Below are 24,675 nucleotides of genomic sequence, written 5' to 3' on the forward strand. Positions count from 1 at the left end.
TAATAAAAGTTTGATAAGTCCTTCAAAAAAAATCACTTTTTAACTGCCTTTTTTCCCTTAGTGTTTGTCCATTTTTTTCTAAAGGTGTGGGAACAGCTTTCAGTACATCAAGAGCTTTTGAAAGCTGCTGAAAGTTATATTGCATTTATTTTTATTTATATGTGGATTTTTATATAATTCTAACCTAGTAGAACCAGGGAAATGTCAGTACATTTCTCAGTGTTGTTTATTTCATAAAAATGTGTACTCTCTGATCACTGACCCCGTGTATAAGGCAGCTCTTTCAGAATTATTCTAGTGACATTACAGATATACGTATGAAGGCAGTAAAGAGCAATGTGAAAAGTTACAGCTATATCAGGTTTGAGCAAAAAAGTCATGAGGCAGCTGCACAGGGGATGTTTCCAATGGTAAGAACACCAAAGCGAATCTTTTAAAATGAAGTAAAATACCCTTCAAAGTGTGGTCTAGGGAGAAGGAAGCTAACATCTGTGCTTACTCTGTGCCAAGCGGTTCCAAGTGTCTTGCACACATTTCAGTAAATCCCCTGCGTACGACCCATCAAACCGCAAACTTCCGAAGATGCGAACATGTGTTCCGTCACCGTCGGGCGTAAGTGACATTGCCCTCCGTCTCCTGTTGCTGACGACCCTTCAGCTCTGCCATCTCCCACCTCCTCTCCCTCCTCCAGTCAGTAACTCTTCCTGTCTGTTCACTCGATGCCAGCCCCTGGATGCCAGCTGTTGCACTGTACTACTGTACACGTCAAGGTACTGAACTATAAGATTAAAAATGTCATCTTTATTTTCTGTGTTTGTTTTTGTGTATTATTTGTGTGAGAAGTGTGATAAACCTACTATAGTGCAGTATATAGCTGATTGTATTAGTTGGGTACCTAGGCCATCTTTGTTGGACTTCAAAGCAAATTGGACTTCTGAACATGCTCTCAGAACTGAACTCATTTGTGTGTAGAAGACTTACGTACAAGACTTAGATACTATATTTCTTTGTAAAACAAAGAAACTGCAAGATCACAATTGTTTTATAATGAGGCCACTGAGACTAAAAGAGGTTAAGTACTTTGCCCAAAGTTACATCCTGGTAGGTGGTGATGCCAGAATTCTACTTGAAATTCATTTCCTTTTAAAGTGAGTGTTCTTTCCATTTACATCTCTACTCCTACCAGGATTTCAAGAGACCTATAGTCTAGCTCCTGCCTCATCCTCTTAACTGTGTTGCCTTGGATATGTCCTTTCCTCGATTCCCGTAAAGGCTTCCCAGGTGGCTCAATGGTAAAGAATCTACCTGCCAGCGCAGAAGTTGAGGGTTTGATCCCTGGGTCGGGAAGATCCCCTGGAGAAGGAAATAGCAACCCACTCCAGTATTCTTGCCTGGGAAATCCCACGGGCAGAGGAGCCTGGCAGGCTGCAGTTCAGGGGGTCACAAAGAGTTGGACACGACTTAGGGACTGAATAGTGACAATAACAAGAAGACTCCTATAAAGCACGATAACATTTGGATTCACTGTCCTCCGGACGTAATCTTGCTCTTTCCCCTTGTCTAGAATGCGTCTTACTTCCTCTCCAGGTGTTCGTTCATGCATTGTTAACCTGTTCATCAGTGGGTCAGGCAACAACAGTCTTTATTCATACATAATTGAGGTTCTCTGACACAGCTGTGAATAGGTATACCTATAGCTTTGTAGGCCGTAGGGACCTGGTCCCTCTTTTTCAGGAGACCATACTCTGGTCTTATCTGCATCTTGCTCACGTATAAGCCGTAGCTGGAATCCCATGCCTTCCATGAACCCATCCCATCTTGATACGCTCTTCTGCGTCCCCGTGAAACTGAGTCATTTTTCCACGTATTTGGCAATTCACCAGATGCTGCCTTGTGACATCTCCTCTGTCATTGGCTGGAACTCTTATTTACATCACGAATCATTACTTAACTTCTCACCTGTTTGCAGCTTGTTTCTCCAACAAGATATAAATTCCTTAAGGGCAGGCTGACACTTCTCTGTATTTCCCACAGTGTCTTATAAATGGCAAGGGTTTCTGACGGGGTTCGTCCAACAGACGTGTACTGATTTGGGTTAGATTGAGATCTTACTTCTTGGTCGGCTGACCTTGGCCGTGTCACGTAGCTTCCTCAGCTTTCTGTAAAATGGTAATAATCACTACCTGTCACGATTAAATAAGTAATGTATGGAAAAATGCTTTGTGTACTTTAAGAGACACACAAGCCTTATAGATTTGTTATCCCTTGTGGTGAAAATCACCATATTCTGAATTCCTCCAATGGATCCTTCATGTCCCAGCATTTACTTCAGCTATTCATTTGATCTCTTTCTATCTCTCTGGTCCTATCTTATAGCTCTATACAGCTTAACGTCTTTGTTTGCTCTAAGTGTAGTTTCGATTTTTTTTTTTTTTGCTTTATTTTAAATATTCCCAAATCTTAGCCTTATTTATGACTGTGGATGTAAATGAACTGTCCTCAAAGTCCATCAGATTAACGGGCCCCTCAGACTGCAAAATTGGCAGTAATAGAAATTATTGTTAATTTTCTTTCAGGCTAGCTTAATCCATTCACTTGCAGTTTCAGATAGATGTAAAGGTGTTGTTAGGAACTTGATATTGAGATTTTTTAAAAAATCTATTTTAAAACTTTGTTTATTCTCCAAAGAATATGTTAGAATTGGTACCTTCCAAGCCTGTGTTGCCTTTGGTTATGTTTATGAAACCTTGACAAACTTAGTAATAACCCCAAAATACAGTCATTTCAATATCTAAGTCTTGTGATTAAGACTTTCCAAGTATACAGAATTTACTGAATTGAGTTAGTCTAGTCTTTGCCACTTCTGATGCTTTGGTTAATTGTAACCATCAAACCAAACTTTGTTTTGTTGTCTTCATTGAAATTAACTTTTTTGAGCATGTAAAAACTGTTTTTAGTAGGATCATTGCTTCCTCTAGCTTTTCTAGAGTGTGGTTCCAATGTGGGTAATGTCTGTCCACCTCTTGGAAGCCTTGAAATAAATATATTGACTGTTGCTATTGTTATTTATGTTGAAAGATATTAAAATGAGATTTGTAATCCAAATGGGCATTACTTACTTCACATCTGGTTCCGTGAAAAGTGGCCAAATGCAACAGTTCTTAATGCAAGACAGCCTGGGGCAAAACCTTTGCAATTCCCACCCTCCTTTGCAAAACAGCTGCCCTGTGTGAACCTTTAAAATGAAAAAGAAAAAAGAGAAAGAAAATTTAGTTTCACATTTAATTATAGATTTCCAGTAACAGTGTGAATATAATTCTTACATTTAAGAGCTAACAACCGTTGGAAGTGGAAGACAGTATGAAAAAACTACGGCAGCATTGATCTGATCAGGACCAAAGACATCGTGGAACTTCTTTCTTTAAATACCCTTACTTTGCTTAATTTAAAAGTGATTATATGTTCTAGTGGCCTGTGACAGTCTCAGTTTATGCCTGTTGCTCTGTTGCACTCTTCAAAGTGCCAGACTTTGGGCAATAAAGTGTATGGTCATCTTCCTGAAGCCTGAATGATGAACTGACTGAGTGACTGAATCTCACTGAATGATGAGAACCGATTAAAGGAACTTCAGGTTGAGGCAGTGCTAGAACGGAAAGGCTGCTGATGAGAATTCTCGCTAAAGAAGATGAAAACTGAGCTAGAAGTTGATTTGTGACACATTCCGAGTGTCACAGGGTCCCCCAGATTGATGCTGATTGCTCTCAGGGAGCATGGAGAGGCAGAGGGCTAGAAAGAGGTCAGGAGCTTGTGGTGTCTTTTATGTAACACTGACAGTGGGTTTCCTGTCTGAGGTTTTCCAAGTTGAGAGTCTCACCTCTTGATACCCTGAGGAGTAGTGATGCTGGTATCTAGCAGAAGCACTTCAGAGAAAAAAAACAAAAGGAAGATAATAGTTCTTTAGAAAAATGGAAACATTGTTCCTGATAACTTTCATCTTCTTCGAAAAGCTTAGCTAAATATCTCTGCCATTTACCTTAGTGATCTACTTAGGAATTTAATTGTATCAATTATAAAAGGCTTGCTTTTGATATTCTCTTTTAAAGAGTCCTCAGTATTTGATAGCTATTTTTTTTTTAATACTCAGTTGTTGCAGTGTCATTATTTGACTTAAAGTAGCCTTTTTAAATTCTAGGAGTAATAGCTACTATTCAAAAAAAAAAGATGCAGAAAAATATAAAGCAAAAACTAAGCACTCACAATCCTGTCACCACGAAATAACTAATGTTAACACTATAGCATAGTTCCTTTCAGCTTTCTTACACATATATATTTTTAACTTTTATTCAATGAAGGTCTCAACTTACATCTTTATGAAAAATGCTTTTATTGTTCTGGTAACAATGGGAAAATAATATCTTATGTTTGTATAGAGCTTTAAAACATGTAAAGTTTTTTTTATGTATATAGAAACATGTTTAATTGTAATAATATCCCTGTAAGACAAGGCAAATATTACTTCCTTTTTTACCTTAGGGGAAAACTGGAGAAACTGAGGAAACTGGAGCCCAGAAATGCTCAGTAATTTGCCCAAAGACATTGGCAAGCAGTAGAGCCTTCATTAGAACCCTGGGTTCCTTCACAGTCCAAGACTCTTTTCTGTGTACAACTTGAGAAATTTCTTACACTAGAGCTTTTAAGTCCTCCAAAACAGAATCAGGTCTAAAGAACTAATTATGAGAAACTGATTCTTCAAGTGGGAAAAGAAAGTAAGGCGAGAGGAGTGGTGTTTTTGTAGAATGGTCTTTAGGTTTGTAGAGGGATTGTATTCAAGGAGTGATAACCATCTTTCTTAGAACCTCTTCCGAAAGTGTAACAAGGGGGCTGAGTCCTTTGTGGGTAGGGAACTTTGCTGAAGGCCTTTGAAAATACAGTTACTGTCTGTTTAGAATTAATAGTCAATCAAGTCTTGAACCTCTAATGCTATATTAAGAAGAATGAATGAAGTAAAACATACCTTCTCCTGTTTTCAAAGGACTTAACAATGTACCTGGAAACATGTGAAACAACTCAGGGGTAAATTGTGTGGTTCTTGAGGCAAGAATACTGGAGTGGTTTGCCATTCCCTTCTCCAGCGGGCCACGTTTGGTGAGAACTCTCCACCGTGACCTGTCCGTCTCAGGTGCATGGCTCATAGCTTCAATGAGTTACACAAGGCTGTGATCCACGTGATCATTTTGGTTAGCTTTCTGTGATGGTGGCTTTCGTTCTGTAGACTGTGGGATTGTAGTTCTTGCTTCTTCTATCTGCCCTCTGATGGATCAGGATAACAGGCTTGTGCAAACTTCCTGATGGGCGGGACTGACTGTCGGGAAAACAGGGTCTCGAGGACCCTGATGCTGGGAAAGGTTGAAGGCAGGAGAAGGGTACGACAGAGGATGAGATGGTTTGATGGCATCACTGACTTGATGGACATGAGTTTGAGCAAGCTCTGGGAGATGGTGAAGGACAGGGAAGCCTGGCATACTACAGTCCATGGGGTCGCAAAGAGTCAGATGACTTAGCAACAGGCAACAAATTATGTGGTATTGACTCTGTGTACAATTTGTTATTAAGGTTAAGAACTAATGAACTGACATTCAAACAGCATTTACTTTGCTCCCATCAAGAAAAAAATATATCATTAAGTGTTATAGCAGAAATAAGATCAGGAAGCCAGAAACAAGCCCTGGAAAATGATAGAAAATAGGAGTATACGTATTGATTCACATGTTAATGAATCCATTCAACATGTATTGAGCACCTACTGTATACCACAGGTACATCAGAATGAGTAGATAGAATAGAATAGAACTTCAGGTGTGTGTTAGGAAATAGTGGACAGTAGGGTGGTGAGTGGGTGGGTGTGTGGGCCGATGATAGTGGTTAAGACTATCAACCTGTTAATAATAGGTTAGGCATGATTCTGATTAGGGATAGGAGTTTATAACAGATGAGATCTTAATCTTTAAAGCACATTGATTGGAAGAGTTAAATGTTAGATGTCTTCTCACCTACTCTCCTTTCCCTGTCTCCACTTTATAAATGGGGAATTAAGACCAGAGCCACTGTGGCTTGTTCATGAATGGAGTTAGTAGCAGAACTCAAGGGTGAACCCTGGTCTTCTGCTTCCTTTCAGTTATGCTTCCTTTCTGCCTCTTAACTTTTTCTTTTCATTTGCTTGTTCTTTCAGCATCTGCATTGTTCCCAGAGTAGACCAAAATAAAATAGAGCAACATGTGAAAGAATGTCAATAACTACTGTATGAGGGGTTTTTTGCCTTTGTTTACAGGAGAGGAAAGAATTCTAAAGAGACCAGAATGGTCCAAAAATGCCTCATGGAGAGGTGGCATCTAAACTGGGACTAAAAAGCTAAGGAATTTTTTTTAACTTTTTATTTTCTATTGGAGTACAGCCAATTAATCAAGTTGTGATAGTTTCAGGTGTACAGCAAAGGCAGTTAGCCATACATATGCATGTACTCATTCTCCCCCAAAACCCCTTCCTATTCAGGCTGTTATATAGCATTGGACAGAGTTCCCTGGGCTAGACAGTAGGACCTTGTTGGTTATCCATTTTATTTTATTTTTTGTAGCTTTAACCTTTTTATTTTGTATTGGGGTATAGAGCGTCTGTCTACGATGCGGGAGACATGGGTTCAATCCCTGGGTCGGGACGATCCCCTGGAGAAGGCAATGGCACCCCACTCCAGTCCTCTTGCCTGGAGAATCCCATGGAGGGAGGAGCCTGGTAGGCTACAGTCCACGGGGTCGCAGAGAGTCGGACACGACTGAGTGATGTGACTTCACTTCATAGCTGGTTAACAGTGTCCTCCTGGTAGTTTCAGGTGGAAAGCAAAGGGACTCAGCCATGTGCATGACACGCATCCATTCTCCCCCAAACCCCACTTCCTATCCAGGCTGTCCCATAGCACTGAGCGCAGTTTCCTGTGTTACACAGCAGGACCATGCTGGTTATCCATTTTAAATAGAGCAGTGTGCGCATCAATCCCCAATTCCCTAACTATCCCTTTCTCCCATCCTTCCCCTCCCCCCAACCATAAGTTTGTCCTCTAATTAAGTCTTTGAGTCCATTTTCTGTTTTGTAAATAAGTTTATTTGTATCATTTTTTAAAAGATGTCATGGATTCTAGCTTCGATTTTGTCACTAACTCTGTGTTATCTAGGGTGCAGCAGTGGGCAAGTCGCTTAACCTGTTAGTACCTTGGTTTCCCCAACCATAAGTGGCAAGGGATTAAGTTAAATGTTCTTTAAGACTTCCTGCATAAGTGCCGATCTCACATTTCCATTATCTGTGTATACCATACCCTTTCTCAATCCCCTATTTATCCCCTCTCCCAAACGCGCTCTTCAAAGCTCCTTTAATCAGCTTGCCATACTGCTTGCCTCATTAATGCTTGGTCACTAAAACTTTCTGACCTCAGAGCAGAGGTCTTTTGGGTGCACAGTTCCCAAAGCATTTATCTGAGAGCTCCGTAGGAGACTGAATGTGGTATCATTCATTAATCTCCCAGGGGCTACGTTCTCATCCTCTGTAATAACTCTCTGATGGAAGCTCTCCCATAGATGGCAATACACTTTCCCTTCAGGCACTACATGAAAGAAACAATGGAATCATCCTATAAAATTACACAGAATGAGACTCTGGCCCATTGTTCTCTTCTGCTGCCTAAGGAGGAAGCTGTATTCTTTGGATCCCTGTAAAGATTTTGGCTTGTCCACCTCCTCGGATTCTCAAGTAACAATTAGGCAATCTGGCCTTCTTCCCACTTCTCATTTCATTGTGTAGGATACTTGTCAACTTGCCCAGGATGACTTTAGGCATTTTGAGCTCTTCATCTGAGTGTATGCAATAGATAAATAAAAACATAATTAGAAGGAAGACTGACTTAATACTTGATTTTATTTTTATGGAGGGAGGACATACTTATTTTAGAATTGAAAGCATTGTTTGTTTGTTTGTTTTGTCTCGCTTCATATTTTAGTTTTCCTCTCCTTCCCTTCGTGTTTAATAAGATGTTTCTAAATGTTTAAAGTAAGGAGTGTATTAAAATGGAGCTCATGTTTGTAAATGTGAAAAACATAGCATCTCACTTTCTAGTGCTTAGTGTATCTGAAGAAAAGCACCCCTGGAGTGCAAACAACAAACTCAGTGGTTGGAATGTGGTTTAATAAGTCCACAAACCTGTCAGGAATCTTAAACTCTCTTCCCAAAGCTATGCTGACATACAACATAACTGTGGAGGAACCAGTTCAGTTTGTATTGTATGTATTCCCTGTAATTTAGGAATAACCGCTTGCTAAAAACTGAAAATCGCTAGTAGTGGAAATCGTTAGGTGAAACTGAAGCCTTCGTTATATTATTAGGAGGTGACAGGTGGTTTGTATGTTTAATAAAAGGAAGAAGGGCTAGAGCTCTAAAGAACCAGTGGATGGGTATCTTGGTTGTCACTGTCCTAGAACCAAAGATAACAGAAAAGTGAAAAAACAGTTGAAAAAATAGGAACTTAAATATGTCAGTATTTTATGATATGAGAATTCAGTGAAAAGCATTTAAGAACAGAAGAGCATTCAGTGAACATCCAGAACAGGATGCCTAACCAAGGGATTTCGACACTGAAGATATCTACTTTTTTAAGTAAGAGAAAAAATTAAATATTTATTCTTCCTTTGTAATAGAAAACTATACTTCAGGGGCATCCACATTGCCTTAGTTCTCAATGGAAAGCTCTACCTCCTATAAAAATGCCCGCTAATAAATGTAGAAAGAGGGATAGAATCAAACATCATAAACTCAAAGTGTTGATTCACTCAAGGACTATGAAGTATGTTGTGACTTTTGGGTGAATGGTTGGTGAAACTGCACATCCTTATAATTCCATAGTTAGCAGCACACATGCTACTTTCTAGTTGCAAGGAAAAAAAGGAACCCTACAGTGTTGTCATCGTTCTAAATTAGTAATTGATCTTAGCATCACTAATGGTCAGTCACATACCATCTCTCTGATGTGATGAACTAGGAAACATAGAATATCACCTATATTACATTAAAAAAAATGTTTCACCTGAATCCACACGCCCTTAGATATAATATCCAATTTGTGGGAAACATGGGGATAGAGAAGCAAGATAAACAATCCTAGAAGAAAACAGCCAGACAAATCCAGAGGGTGGACATACCATGGGATAAATGGGGCTAATCTTTTCAATTAGTCAGTGGCCTTAAAATTAAGGAAAGTTAGCGGTGGGGGAAGGTGACTACCCTAGATTTTAGAAGACTTAAGGTACATACAACCAAATGGATAGCTACATCCTGGGTTAGATTCAGGCTAGGAATAAACCAGCTATAAAGAACATTTGGGGTCAACTGGGAAATTTTAAATATGAACTGGGTATTGTTTGACATGAAAATTTAGTAAAATGGAAAGATGGGGATTATGGACATTAAAAAGCAGATTACCTGGATGCAAGGGGAATTTGGAGGAGAATGATTATATGTCTGTGTATGGCCGAGTCCCTCCACTGTTCACCTGAAACTATCACAACATTGTTAATTGGCTATACCCCAATAAAAGTATGAAGGTAAAAATAAAAAAATAAAACAACTTATAAATAAATGAAAAGCAGGCTTACCACCAATAAGTACCATATCTCATTTTTACTAAAAAACACAAATACTATGTGTATAGATACAGGTATGTACATTTATATATGTACTTAGGATTATACATATGCCCAGAAAAAGATCCAGTTAGAGAAACACTAAGAGTTCAACATTAATAATCTCTAAGTAGTAGAAATATAATGATTTTATTTTTACCAATCTGTATTTTGAAATTTTCGACAATGAAAATGGATTGGTTCTGTAAATATAAAATGTTAATTAAAGAAAAACACTTTCATATAGTAAAGCAACAGTGTTTTCTGTCCTTTAAGGAGAATAAAAATGTTTCCATTGAGGAAGAAAAGTGAAAAGACTGGAAAACAATTTAGTATCTTTCAAAAACGTCTGGTAATGGGTTTTGCCTGTAAAGTTGTATCTATTTGTCTTTAGTCAACATGGTGTAAAGAGTCAAACAGACCCAGGTTTGAATTCAAACTGTCACTTTACAAGTGTTTTTACTTGGGGCATGTCACTTTATCTCTCCAAGTCTCTGTTTTCTCATCTAAAAGAGTGGTTGTGAGAATTAAAGATGACTTAAATAAATCAGTGCCTGGAATGGAGTGTGCTTTCAAAATTATAATATTTTGAAATCTTATCATCAACAATTTAAACCTTACACATGACAACTTGATTAATAAAATAATGAGAACAGTCATCAACTGACACCTCTGTTGCTCTTAAATTTATGTTTTTTGAATGTAAGTATGTTTCACAAAGTAAGTATGACCTCCCTGGTGGCTCAGATGGTAAAGCGTCTGCCTACAATGCGGGAGACCCGGGTTCGATCCCTGGGTTGGGAAGATCCTCTGGAGAAGGAAATAGCACCCCACTCTAGTACTCTTGCCTGGAAAATCCCATGGACAGAGGAGCGTGGTAGGCTACAGTCCATGGGGTCGCAAAGAGTCGGACACGACTGAGTGACTTCACTTTCACTTTCTATGTTTCACAAAGACATGGTGTATATAAGTAGAGTATGAAATTGTTAAGTAGTTAGATCTTCAAAAACAAGTATGAATTTTAAAGGTTCGCTTAGCAATAGAAGACCCATTTTTATTTATGGCAGCAGTTAGAGAGCTGATAGAAAAATAAAAGATTAATTTTGTAGCCAAAATCATTGCCAGGTTCCACATGCAAGCTCTTTTCAAGAGCTGCTTTTTACTTTCTTCTTTTGCTTTGAAGGACCTCGTAGCATCATTGTGAATTTCAAAATAGATAAAAGCACAGTACAGCTCTAAGGTGCTTTTTAAAACTTAAAAGTATGAGTACCTCACAGTGGAAATTTTCACATAGTAATTTTATTCTTTTTATTAGAGGAACTGTGACAATAGAAAGTACAACTGTTTGTACCAGAAGAACCCCAGGCTGTTAGGATGACTCATGAAGAATCTGAGCATGAGGCAAAAGGACATTTGTCAGCAGAATGGGTTCCTGAACTGATTGATCAGATATCACCAATTTTTAATTACCAAGCTGTTATTGAGTACTTCCTTTTTAAAAAGCCCCGACTCTAAACTCTGTGGTCCACTGTGGCATCCCCACAGGTGAGTCATACACATTAAGTGACTCACATGGTACTGAAGCTTTTTTGCTAATAGACTTCTAACATAATTGTTGGCATTAAGAATAATTGATTGGAACAATTTACTTGAACGTTTTATTGCATCATTTTAATGAGACAGAGCACAAACTGGGAATGAGGAAACCTGATTTCTAGCTCAAAGTCTGCTGCTGATTATTGGAGTCATACCTTGGGCAAATCGCTTGATTTCCCTGTAACTCATTTTCGTTATGAAAAATTAAGAGTTTGAATGTGTTAATCTCTGTGGTATCAAGTTATAGGAGTCTGTAATCTCAAAAGTCATTGTATTTCCTTTGGGGCAGTCACAAAACTGGTAAATGGCTTATTTTACATAAACTAAACTTGCCTATAGCTCTGTGGCACTGAACTTGCATTAGGATTGCGGGGTTTTCATATGGTTCACCAGCGATGGGATATGTTACCTTAGGAATCTCCAGATAGCTGATCTTGAAAAATTAATTGATAAAATCTGAACAGTGAAGAAGATACATGTTTTAGAAGTTTGGGATTTCCCACAACTTAAATATGGGTCAGTTGATGATATCACCTGTAGGTATTTTATTATGGTTAGAAACCAAATTGCTGAAGAATTTCAAATATTATACTGCAAACACAAGTTAACATAGTTTAGGTGGTATGTCTTTGGTTCAACAGTATAACGACTGGATAAGTGTTTAGTTGATCCCTAGAAAGTGGTTAGACAAGTTAGAGTTTTGTTTTGTTTTTGGTTTTTTTTTTTCAGGTGTAACAGGCAAGTTAACTTTTAAAGGGGGTGGGGGGACGCAGGAAGAAGGAAGTTTCCAGATGAAAGTGTCTTTGGTGGTGTACCTAATTAGCCACCAGGCATGAGAAAGAAGTAGTAACTCAGGATTAGAACATGAATAAGAATGCAGGATACAGAGTTTCCGTTACCCTTTAAGTAAACAAATCGCAGGCGTACTATTAAGTATCTCCACATTAGAAGCCAAAAGGACTTAAAGGGTTTTGCAGAAAGTTCTTCTCATTCCAGAGACGAAGAAACGTGACCCCAAAGAGTTAACACAAGTCTGAAGCCATATAACAACTGAAAACCTATGCTTTCTGGCTCCAGTTTCTATCTGTGACTCCATGGATCACGTTACTTCAGGGTCAAGAAAACCTTTTAAAATACCAAATACACATCTTCTGGAGCTATTGGCTATAAGCTAACATCTTTTCATCGAGTTAATTTTCTTTCGTTCAGAATGGTGGTGGTTGTTGTTCCGCCGCTAAGTTGTGTCTGACTCTTTGTGACCCCATGGACTGCAGCACACCAGGCTTCCCTGTCCTTCACTGTCTCCTGGAGTTTGCTCAGATTCATGTTCATTCATCAAAATGGTTTATTAGCTTAGAATAATAATCCTGTATAGAAAACATATACTGTCCATGGGGTTCTCCAGGTGAGAATACTGGAGTGGGTTGCCACTTCCTTCTCCAGTTGACCTTGTTTTGTCAGAACTCTTCAGTGTGACATGTCCGTCCTGGGTGGCCCTGCATGGCGTGGCTCATAGCTTCATTGAGTTACACAGGCCCCTTCACCATGACAAGACTGTGATCGAAGGGCCAACTAATTGGAAGAGACCCTGCTAATGGCGAAGTTTGAAGGCAAAAGGAGAAGAGGGTGGCAGAGGATGAGACGGTTCAATAGCATGACCAACTCAATGGACCTGATTGTGAGCAAACTCCGGGAGACAGTGGAGAACAGAGGGGCCTGGTGTGCTGCAGTCCATGGGGTCACAGAGAGTCGGACTTAGTGACTCAACAGCAACAAGGCTGACATGGAAAACATGTCCCTGGGTTGGCCAAAAAAATTCTTTCCAATTTTTCACCTGTGTGAAAATCCGAATGACCTTTGTGGCCAACCCAATACTTTTTGAAATTCTGAACCAAGTTATAGTTTTAGCTTAAAGAAGAGTGGATCTTGCCCTCCTTTCTTTCAAGAAAAAAAGAAAACGAATGAAAGGACCCAGATGTGTTCAGTGGTGGCCTTCCTTTCTCTCTTTCCATGGGAATCCTGGACTTGCTGGGATGGTGGCCATGAGATCTACCTGTTAGGATACAGGGTTGTATGTTCTGCTAAAAGGCCTGTGTCCCATCGAAACATCGTTTTTCCGATGCTGTGTTCCCAGAGACCATGGAGAAACTGAATCGATGCGCCCCCCTGACACTGGAAGGTGGGCTTCTGAGCTGACTTTAGTTGCACGAGGAAAAGGCAGCAGTTCTGGGCAGGCAAAGTGAGCTTTCTGGTTGTTGGCAGCTGTGTGACTTCCTTGGGGGACCACGGAGAGATGTCAGTCTCGTCGGAAGAAGAAGAAAGCTGAAGGTGTTGTCACTTCCCGAGGTCCCTCTCCTCCGTGAATGATCCATGGGAGACAAATGTATCAGGCAGCTGTCTCCTCATGGCTCTCATCACCAAAATGATCAATAACATGCATTGGTGCCAGCTAGGCACACAGCTAGGCAGGACCCGAGGGATGCTCACAGTTATTAGATACTGTTCCCTCAAGGAGCTCCTGACGTTTTAGGAGGTAATGCAGGTGGTCATAGCTCTCCTAGCATGAAACAAAGCAACTTTTTCAGTGGGGCTATAGCAGAAGGAAATGGCAACCCACTGCAGTATTCTCGCCTGGGAAACCCATGGACAGAGGAGCCTAGAGGGCTACAGTCTATGGGGTCACAAAGGGTCAGACCCAACTGAGCGCAGGTAGAGGCGGAGAACCAGCAGGAGAAAGAATTCTGTATGCACTGTGCTAACTTGTACTAACGTAGCTTGCTTTACAGAAAAGAAAAAGAGCGCACTTAAAGCAGCTTTAAAATTCAATCTAGGGAATGAAATCCAAATTTAACCTGTAGCCACCCAACCCGGAACAGTAAAGAATCTGCCTGCCAATGCAGGAGACCCAGGTTCAATCCCTGGGTTGGGAAGATCCCCTGAGAAGGGAGTGGCTACCCGGACTCCAGTTTTCTTGCCTGGAGAATCCCATGGACAGAGGAGCCTGGCAGGCTACAGTCCATGGTGTTGCAAAGAGTCAGACACAACTGATTGACTAACACAGAGACACATACATGCTGCAGTATATTACAGAAGCTGAGCTGTAACATTATACGTCTGAAATTTATATGATGTTATCAACTAACGTTACTATGATTGAAAAAAGAGAAAGGTTTTAATTAGTTTCTGAGAGTAATGTGACAGGAAAAAATACTCTCTTCTGTGGGAACATTTGATGTAAATCTTTGTCAATCTAATGCTTTTTTTAAAAACTTCATACAGGTATAATACTGTGCTTTTGCTAATTATACATTTTTAGACATTCTCTTACCTTTTTGTTATGGAATCATTAAGAGTTATTATTCTACTTGTTGCTCTTGTCCAGTCGCTAAGTCGTGTCGGACCCTTTGCGACCCCATGGACTATAGCCCACCAGGCATCTCTGTCCATGGGATTTCCCAGGCAAGAGTACTGGATTGGGTTTCCATTTCCTTCTCCCGGGGATCTTCCTGATCTAGGGATCGAACCCTCGTCTCCTGCATTGGCAGATGGCTTCTTTACTGCTGAACCACCTAGGAAGCCAATTACTCCAGTTGCTTCTCCTAAATGTACTAAGATTTGGGGAGTATTCTGACTGAGTAATATTCAGATTCTTTTGGTTAAGAGATGATTCCGTAAATAATACTGAAGAGTTAATACTGAAGAGTAGCCTTCTCAAATTCCGGACTTCCATTTCTTTCAGATGTCATAACTAGGATAGGATTAAGCTTTCCATCTTCCTTACGATAGCACCATTCCTGATTTTCCCCACGCTTCCTCCTGCTGACGATGTGCCCTGCACCCGCAGTCACATCCACACCCCTGCGTCTCCACCGTCCACAGGGAGACGATCACCTTGTCTTCTCACCTCTACGTGGCACAGAGCCCGACATCCCCCAGTGTTGGAAGCTGGGTTAGCTTTTGTGCAGGTACGTTAGGAAGGCGGCCTCCTCCCACTTCTCCTCACTCTGGAAAATTACCAAGGGCTATCTCTCATAGGTGACTTCCCAGGTGGCTCAGTAAAGAATCTGCCTGACAATGCAGGAGACACAAGACATGTGGGTTCAATCCCTGGGTCAGGAAGATCCCCTGGCGAAGAGAATGGCAACCTACTCCAGTATTCTTGCCTGGAGAAGCCCATGGGCAGAGGAGCCTGGCAGGTTATAGTCCATGAAACAATAGCAATCTTTCAAAGGACATGCTCCACAGGATGGCAGGCAATAGAATTCTTTATAAAAGTACCCTTCAGAAGCAAAGTGCTGATAACCAGTTGGTGTAGAAAACACCTAGACGTGGTCTAAAGCTCCAAGGCCTACATTACGGCCCATTTACTGGCATGCTTTTTTATGCATCTTATTATAATATCCTTCAAAGTTTGATAGTATAAAGAGTAAGACACTGGGAAATCTCAAGACCTTGATAGTAAGTAAATTCACATACGTGTCAAAACACTAGCAGATTTGTCAGTGATCAAATACTGTGTCCACTGATGGTAACGACTTAACTTAAGCAAATACATTATTTCTGGCACCATCACATGCTAATTGACCTTCAAGGTTAAGGAAGCTAAAAGATCACTCTTTAAGGGATATTTGGATAATTTTGATAGATATAATTAAATGTGAACTCGTTGAGGATGGGAACCTTGACTTATGAATATTGTTATCTCTTATCCCTTAGAATAATACCTGGCAGTTAGTATCTCATGAACATCTGAGGGATACACGAGTGGATAGCTGTCACCTGTGTAATTCGATACCAATGAGATTGGCTCCGTTTATTTTTTTAAATTTTACTTATTTATTTTTCTGACACCAAAACACTTTGTATTGGGGGATAGCCAATGAACAATGCTGCGGTAGCTTCAGGTGAACAGTGAAGGGTCTCTGGCTCCATTTGCTTTTGTCCATTTTAATTTGTAAGCTGTATCGTACATGATCCAGTGCTGCAGTGTGATAGGACAAAATCACTAACATAACAAACACGATTAAACACTCCATATTCTAGAAGTATTTTGTTAGTAACTTGGGATGCTTTCTGTGTCGCTTGGTATGTTGTCAAGAGTTTAAGCAACGTTTGTTGCACCCGTCACTGCTCTATTAAAACTGTCATTAAACACACACACACACACACACACACACACACGTCATTTTTGTCTATTGATTATTTTAAAATTCTACCAGGTGAGAGCACATCCATCTTGTTCATCAAGCCAGCACCTAGCTCCATGCCTGCCGATATAGTGCTGATATATTGCCAGTAAATACTCGTTGAATAAATAAATGAATGAAAGACAGAGAATAGGACAAGTTTTTTGCTTTCTTGTAAGATAGTCTAGGGGAGAAGGGTTGGCAGATTGTGGTCAGTGCTATAAGAGTTGATGGTATTAGATTCAGGGGCTGTGGAGTAATTCGCTGTCAAAAATAATTTTGTGTTTGAATGGCTGAAGCCTGTCTTCAGAACTATTAGAGGCTTACAGCGTCTAGCGACATGGCAGGTAGGCCAAGTTGAATGGTGTTTGAGAAGGAAAAAAAGCAAAAATAGAAGTAACAGTAGGTGAAGAATCCAGAAATCAGTCCCTTTGAAGACTCTTGGAAAGAAGGAATGTGTGTATTGCCCAGAGAGTAACAGAGATGACTAGAGAACCAGGTGATAGTGTTGACCTCAGAAACAAAACTCACACGATCCTCAGGTCGCTACGGGGCATGAATGAGCTACATGGTCACTGAGGAAGTGCGGGAATGATAGGAAGAAGCGTATTGAGAAACTCCCCACACTCCCTGCATATCTATAGATACGGAAAAGTGAAGAACAGTTACTTATTGATGTTCCTTTAAGGAGTTAACGCGTCTCCCCCTTAACTCACCCGGTGCTCTAACCCTGTTGCGCCTGATTTATTAAAAGTGGTGATTCAGTCACTTCTAAGAGTAGAAGTCAGTGAAGGCCAGTGGTGGTAAACTGGCCTGAGAATTAAATTCCAGTTCCAGCTCCATCCCTCCCTAGCTGTTTAACCTGGAGACTTTACTTCTCATTTGGGATCCCCATTTCCTCATCTTATTAATAGATCCTTAGACCCGCAAAGGGCTGCTCTCACTCGAAAATGGTATCATTCTGCCAACTTTATCCTTCTTATAATCCATCATAATCTTAAGGACACTTTAGTAAACTTGTTCTAAGTTCATTTTTTAAAAATTGGAGAGACTGTGCAATCAGAAGGCAAGAATGAGGTGATGATAGTGATGATGCCACTTAACAGGAATAACAGGAATAAGGAGCTTCCCTGGTGGCTCAGACGGTCAAGAGTCTGCCTGCAATGCAGGAGACCCAGGTTTGATACCTGGGTTGGGAAGATCTCCTGGAGAAGGGAATGGCAACCCACTCTAGAATTCTTGCCTGAAGAATCCCATGACCAAAAAAGAGCCCAGAGGGCTACAGTCCATGGGGTCGCAGAGTTGGACACAGCTGAGTGACTAACACACACACACAACAGGAATAAAGCCAAAATTTGCCTTTCACACTCAGGCACATTTTGGAACATTGAGTATCTGTAGGCAGTGCGTGGGTGCTAAGTTGCTTCAGTTGTATCTAACTCTTTGCAATTCTGTGGGCTGAAACCTGCCAGCTCCTTTGTCCATGGGATTCTCCAGGCAAGAATACTGCAGTAGGTTGTCATGCCCTCCTCCAGCGGATCTTCAAACCAGGGATCGAACCCACGTCTCTTACATCTCCTGCATGGGCAGGCGAGTTCTTTACCCCTCGCCACCACCTGGGAAGCCCTATCTGTAGGCCAAATGGGGCTTAAATTTTTGTTCAGTTTTATTAACAAAAAGGAAAGTGTTCTTGACTTATTTTTATCTATCATAACTTCAACCAAGAATCTTGGATTAATCACATCTTGAAATGTTGTGTCATTGTGCAAAGTTGCCCACTGAGAAGAAAGAAGAAACTTGTTTATTGAGAAAAGACCCTGATGCTGGAAAAGATTGAGGACAGGAGGAGAAGGGAGTGACAGAGGATGAGATGATTGGATGGCATCATCAACTCAATGGACATGAGTTTGAGCAGGCTCCAGGAGCTAGTAAAGGATGGGGAAGCCTGGCGTGCTGCAGTCCCTGGGGTCACAAAGAGTCAAACATGACTTAGCAACTGAACAACAACAGCAACAAATAGAAAAAACTAGTTCTACACAGCTGTAATTCCCTCAGTTATTTGGACTGTCAAGAAAGTTCTTTTAGCTCAATCACCTTAATAAAGGTGTTTTGGTTTTTAGAAGTTTATACACAATGGAATTGCCCAACTCTCTACTGTATTCTGTGCTGTGGAGACCCAGTTAAGTCTTCTTCCCACCAAGTTATTGCTCCACAACTGACAAGGGAGCTTTTGCTAGTCTCTTGTAGGATGAGGAGTTACTCAATGTAGATGAACCAGATATATATGTATTCTGCTCGGGGAATATTGGGATCAGCAGCGTATTCAGAGATTTATTACCACCTGATATACTGCCCCAAGTGGAGGCATCTTTTTAAATCCGCAAGTCACTGCAATTCCATGAGGCCACTTGTGTGATAGGAGGAGGCCTGCTCCCACATTGAAATTTGGCACAGCTAGCATTTCTCTTTGCCAAAAAGGTCAAAGGCCTTGAGCAAGAAGCCAGCTTTTTCCTGATTACAAAACTGACCACAATTCCTCTCCAACCTATCAATGTCAGTCCTTTTTTTTTTTTTTTTCCTTTCTGGTAATGCGTTATTCCTCTCAGGGAGAACTCTACTTTTTTTCATGATGATATGGAATCTGTCCTTCCAACGTTAACCAACGTTCACACATCAGCTGATGTATATGCTATGGATGGGTAAACTTAATAACTAAGTTTCTGAGTAGCAGACCCTGATATATAAAATCTGAGCTGTCTCAGGCCCTGTCTCCAGTCTGTTAATGCTTCAGTTTTAGAGAATCTGGATCGCTGTGTCATTGTTTTACAGATTTCACAAAGTAAAAGAGTAAATACCTAAGGACAGAGCATTTCAGTAGCTGATCGCAAATTTTATAAACACATACTTGAATTCAGACATTTTCTTCAGATATCAGATGATATGACTAGAGATTCAACCAAGGGTGGGCAGACAGGAAAAAAAAAATTATCCAAGTAAGTGTAGCTAGTATTTCATAACCCAGAGATGTAAAGTTTTCCATTTTAGAATCAACTGAATATTGAACTGTGTCTGCTCTCAGAGTTCTAAGTACTATCCTGCCCCCGCCTCTCACAAGACACGAGGGTCACCGGCGAGACGGTGTGGCAATGTTTTCCTTGTAATGTACCAGGTCTTGCCAAAGCAGTGAACAGCGTTATGACGCAACAGTTTGTCACAGCTGGTCTCTAACAGGAGGATGCCAGCCAGTCCATCCAGGCCTGGTCCTCTGTGAGTTTATTCCCACCTCCCCAAACATTTGGAAACGGATGTCTTGGCTCATTGGTGGGTTCCCAAGTTTTACTGCCACACATCTTTTTCTTTGAACGGAACTGGCCTTTTGCAAGGAATAGACCAAATATCGGTGGGAGTCACGGCAAATCCCTGTTCCATGCTGTGATGGGGGAAACCCTGGGAGATCCTCTTATTGACCCAGAGAGTGAGCCCTTCGCTGTCACCGTGTCTGCAAGTACCTCACAAGGTAAAGTCAGCTCCAGATTTGGCTATCGGTGTGCTCCGGGCATCACGGAAGGGTGAACTTGACCTTGCGGCTTGTCTTCCAAGTGATGTCTGTTCTGTACTCTGATGTGTGTAGGTCAGTATTTTGATGCTTAACTTGCTGGTCTTGCGTTCACTTAAAGCATACTCAGAGCTTTTTTTTTTTTAAAGAACAAACAACTAAATCCAGATTTTATTTCTCTGCTTGACTCCTATGTCCTGAATTTAAGTATTCAAGGTATATTTACATCCAAAGAAATTCTACTTGTTTTCATAGGGTTGGCCGAAAGACTTGTTCGGGTTTTTCTGTACAATCTTACGAAGAACCTGAAGGAACTTTTTGGGCTACCTAACATTTTCTGGATTGATGTATGTTTTCCCCAAATACCTAAGGTCTTCTTAGAATGTCTTTCCTCCTTTTAGCCTTGTGTGTTATGTATCTCTCATAGCAGCATTTATTCATTTTAAAGTACTCTCAACATGTTTTTGCTCTACTTTGAGATCTAGATACTTGTGTGGACATTTTGTCTCTCTCAAAGAATTGTAAGCATCCAGGGTATAGGGCCAGGTTTTATTCTTTATATTTCTTAGGGTGCAAAGCAGAGTGCCTAATGCTTTGTAGAATAGTGTGGAGACCTTGGAGAAGGCCTATTCTAAGCATCTCATTTTGCTATTGCTAGGTATTTGCTAGGTATTTGCTAGTTAAATGATTATCACTTTTACTCAGATGTGAAAGATTCAATTAGATACCTCATTTTCAGCATTTCTTTCTTGGCCTTTGCAAAATGTAAGTTTTTTATTTCTGTAGCTCCTTCTACTGGAGCGTATTAGCACAGCTGCTTCTGTTTCGTGCTACATCGTATTTATTTCTTCTTTTCTTCCCCCCTTCTTGTAGATGCTACGTAAAAATTCATTGTGTTAGCTAGTCTGATTCACATTTTACAATGTAAGTGCTAAAAATTCATTGTGTTAGCTAGTCTGATTCACATTTTACAATATAAATGCTAAAGTGTTAAGATTAAGTTGATTAATTGTTGAAATGGATGGCGGTACATTTTGATGTTTTAATTTCTCTGAAAGTCTGAAGGTTGAACATATTAATCACAGAATTTTTTAAACATTGAGCTTTTTAAAAGTTAAGAAAAAAATTTCCCGAAGTGACATTTCATTTTATTGTGACATTTGGATTCAATGTATATTTCTGTCATCCGAGTCTCTTAAATAGGAGTTTAGTCTAATTATATTACATAAAACCCTGTTATTCTGTTTTTCTACAAGCCATAAAAAGTGTTGCTGTGTTTCTCCAGTTATTAATTTAACCTGCATCAGGGCAGAATGTCCAACCTATACTGTAAAGTAATTCTTGTGTCAAAATTTGACAGTTTTGTCTGTTTGAAAAGAATATGTCCAGAATGCAATGCAACAAATATTTTAGGTTAACTGAAGCGAGTATGTTTATGGTAAGGGATAGTTGTGGGGTTTGCGTCCATTTTCCTTCTGCACTAACCTCTTTATTTTTATACTTGGAATTTGCCCTGGGTGTAATTTTTTTATGTCTCAAATCCCTTTCGAAAGAATAACCCAGTACTTTTCTTCTTAATTAAGATGGTACAGAATAGAATTACTAGCAGTTAAGAAATTATATATTGTACCAATTATTTAACTCTCATGTTAAATGATCTCTGATTACTCTTTATTCATGAATGTTTTTTCTGTCAAAAATAGGTTTCTAAAGGCCAAAGACCCGTGATAGGTCACTTCTATTGTATTTTGTAGATGGCCACTTAAATACTTCACTGTTGCCAAAACAAACAAACAAACCTGAAAATAAGTTGGGAACGTGGTCATCATTAGCTAATCGAGGCCAGCAGAGATGAAACCCTGTAGAGATTAGGTACCTGGCCTTGGTACAGGAATTTATCTGGCTTCTCTTCCTCATCACAGGGAAAGGGAAATAAGGATGTTGCAAAGATCTGGGTGCTGCTATTGAAGGCAAGATGGCTCACTGAGTGTGAATGGTCCAGTTATCCAGCCATACTGGTCCCTTTCATGAGACTTAAAAAGTCCACTCTGTGTAACCTCTATGCCCAAAGGGGACTTCTGCATGTTTTCCTGGGATTCATTATCACCGTGATTCCATGTATCTTATTCCCCTTTCTGTTTCCATCGTGAGCTTTTCAAGGAACCCCAAGTAACCCCATGCTGGCCGTGAAACCGTTTCCACTAGAGAAACTGGCAAGGTTGAAGGGAAGCGTCCATAAGCTGAAGCTGAACATGCCTCCCGCTTTCAGTGCCAGACTTAGTCCTGGGTGAATTCTCTAATTTTAAGTTGTTGCACCAGAGCACTGAAAGATGATGACATGCTTGTCCTTTGGAACTGATTGAGCAATGGAAGTGTGCCTTAGAGACACGACAAATGCTGCAATCGATGATTCTTTGAAACAAGAGTCTCTCCTGAGACAGGGGTGAGTGATGGATTGCTGCCGTTTCTATTGAGGGAGATTTAAACTGTGGCCGTGTGGCTCCAGGCAGCTGTGTACTTGGGAGCATTAGATAACTGAGCCAAGCCAAGGCTTTTACCTTTGCACAAGTTCGAAGGGACCCATGTGGTGTCAGGAAATGGAACTCCTGAACTTGTCCTGGCCATATGCTTTCTGTGTGAATTTAAGCATGTCATCCATCCCCTCTGCCCTCCGCACACATGTTAACAGGAGATACAGGGCTGTTGTGAGGACTGAATGACACAGTTGTGCGAAAGCACACCAGACCCCCTCTGTGAAGTTCATTGTCCTGGGCTTGTGGTGTTAATCACTTGTGGATAGAACAGAACATACACAGTATCCTAAATTTGAAGCCTTTTAAGGAAGATGGAGGGAAAAAAAAAACTGCAGGATTCCATATGCATCAAAATGAGTGGCAGTTTTAAGTGAGATGAGGCTTCTGTATAACCTCTCTTGAATGTTTTGATAAGGAAATGATCAGACTTAGAAAAAGCATCCTCATGTCTGATTTTTTTTTTTTAAAAACGGGCCAGTTACCTCCCGATTTCATTAACATTTGTCTATAAAGAGGTTGAATTTCCACAAGTTCAATCATTCTTGGTGCCTAAATGAGAGCAATGATTGCATGTTTTCTTCTCAGAGACATTGAAAAATTGTCTTAGCTTATAATGTTCTCTATATGATGAAGATTTAGGTCATTGACAGCTCCAGATTTTATGATCTCACAAGAAATAACAGTTCAGGGAGCTTTTCTAGAATTCTACTGTTGTCCATAATAATGTTTTCCTTAGTATGAGTGAGTGAAAGTCAGTCAGTCGTGTCCGACTCATTGCGACACCATGGATTGTAGCCCACCAGGCTTCTCTGTCCATGGGATTTTCCAGGCAAGAATACTGGAATGGGTTGCCATTCCCTTCTCCAGGGGATCTTCCTGAGCCAGAGATCGAACCCAGGTCTCCTGCATTGCAGGCAGATTCTTTACCGTCTGAGCCACCAGTGAAGCCCTTCCCTTAACAGTATGGCTCTCGTTATCATTTATTTCTGATTTAACTGTTCAAATTTGTTTTCTGATCACTAGGATGTAGCAGATTTGGCAGATTTCTAGACTCTGGGCATCTCCTTATTATGTTTCCAAAAACTATCATTTCTCTTGTACATTCCCCCCAAATTATGAATTATAGGAAACACCCCAAATATATGTCATTTATATTAAGTGCTTACAAGAAAGCATAGCACCTTAAAACTTTTTTTTTCCCCCAACAAAGCCTAAGGAACACGACTTGTCTTCAAAGCTCATGCTCCTGCTTAGTCGCTCAGTCGTGTCCAGCTCTGCGACTTCATGGACGGTAGCCCACCAGGCTCCTCTGTCCATAGGATTTTCCAGGCAAAAATACTGGAGTGGGTTGCCATTTCCTCCTCCAAGGGATCTTCCCGACCCAGGGATCGAACCTGCGTTGCCTGTGCGTTGCAGATAGATTCTTTACCATTGAGCCACCGGGGAAGCCTGCCAGCAACTATCCATATAAACTGCAATATAAATCCATATAAATGGCAGTGTAAAACATGGGTCGTTAAATGAAAAACAATTTTTATACCTCTGATAGAGATTGTCGTGGATTATTACCTTTATCAGCATTCTCACTTACAGCTTGAATAAGATAAGCTGGAGGAGATTCTGAAATCATCATAGCTCTTTGTAAGGTACGTATTCTTTGTGTCAGAGGAAATCTGACCAAAGCAAATTTCTTAGTTATATTAGATCAATGGAACAGACACGAAGTTTCTGTTACTTTAGCTTCCTTTGAACACCCTTATATTAGGCTTTAGAAAGCTGTCCAGAAAATGCCTTGTGTCCACCTAGTAGTGTTGAGTTATTTGTGAAAATATGTGATATATGAATCAGACTCATTTGAATAGGACTAAGTTTCTATAAACCTCTACCAGATAACTTTTTTTCTTTTTGTAGACAGTTTTGTACCTGTAACTAATTTAGAGACACGGACATTGTACATGTATTTGATAGCAACTGCTGTTCAGCTCTTATAACATGGGAATCAAGACCTGCCTGAGCACACAGGTTTTTAGGCCCATGCAATTTTTAGTTGAGAAAGGGATTGCCAACATAAGATTGAGGTTCCCACA

The 24,675-nt window shown here is 40.3% G+C and overlaps 1 protein-coding gene across 3 annotated transcripts in view; it reads left to right on the top strand.

The window, feature by feature from the left end:
- Positions 1 to 24,675, top strand: part of PPARG (peroxisome proliferator activated receptor gamma) — a 122,969-nt gene that overhangs the window by 38,451 nt on the left and 59,843 nt on the right. The window contains exon 1 of one of the 3 annotated variants that reach the window (XM_052641160.1): positions 19,766 to 20,015. The exons of the other annotated variants lie outside the window; for them this stretch is intronic. Within the exon in view, the coding sequence (XP_052497120.1) occupies positions 19,934 to 20,015 (82 nt within the window). The 5' untranslated portion in view covers positions 19,766 to 19,933. Of the gene's footprint in view, positions 1 to 19,765; positions 20,016 to 24,675 lie in introns of those variants that run through there. 3 annotated transcript variants of the gene reach the window in all.

The sequence above is a fragment of the Budorcas taxicolor genome, chromosome 1, assembly GCF_023091745.1.
Source record: "Budorcas taxicolor isolate Tak-1 chromosome 1, Takin1.1, whole genome shotgun sequence".
Classification (NCBI taxonomy): Eukaryota; Metazoa; Chordata; class Mammalia; order Artiodactyla; family Bovidae; genus Budorcas; species Budorcas taxicolor.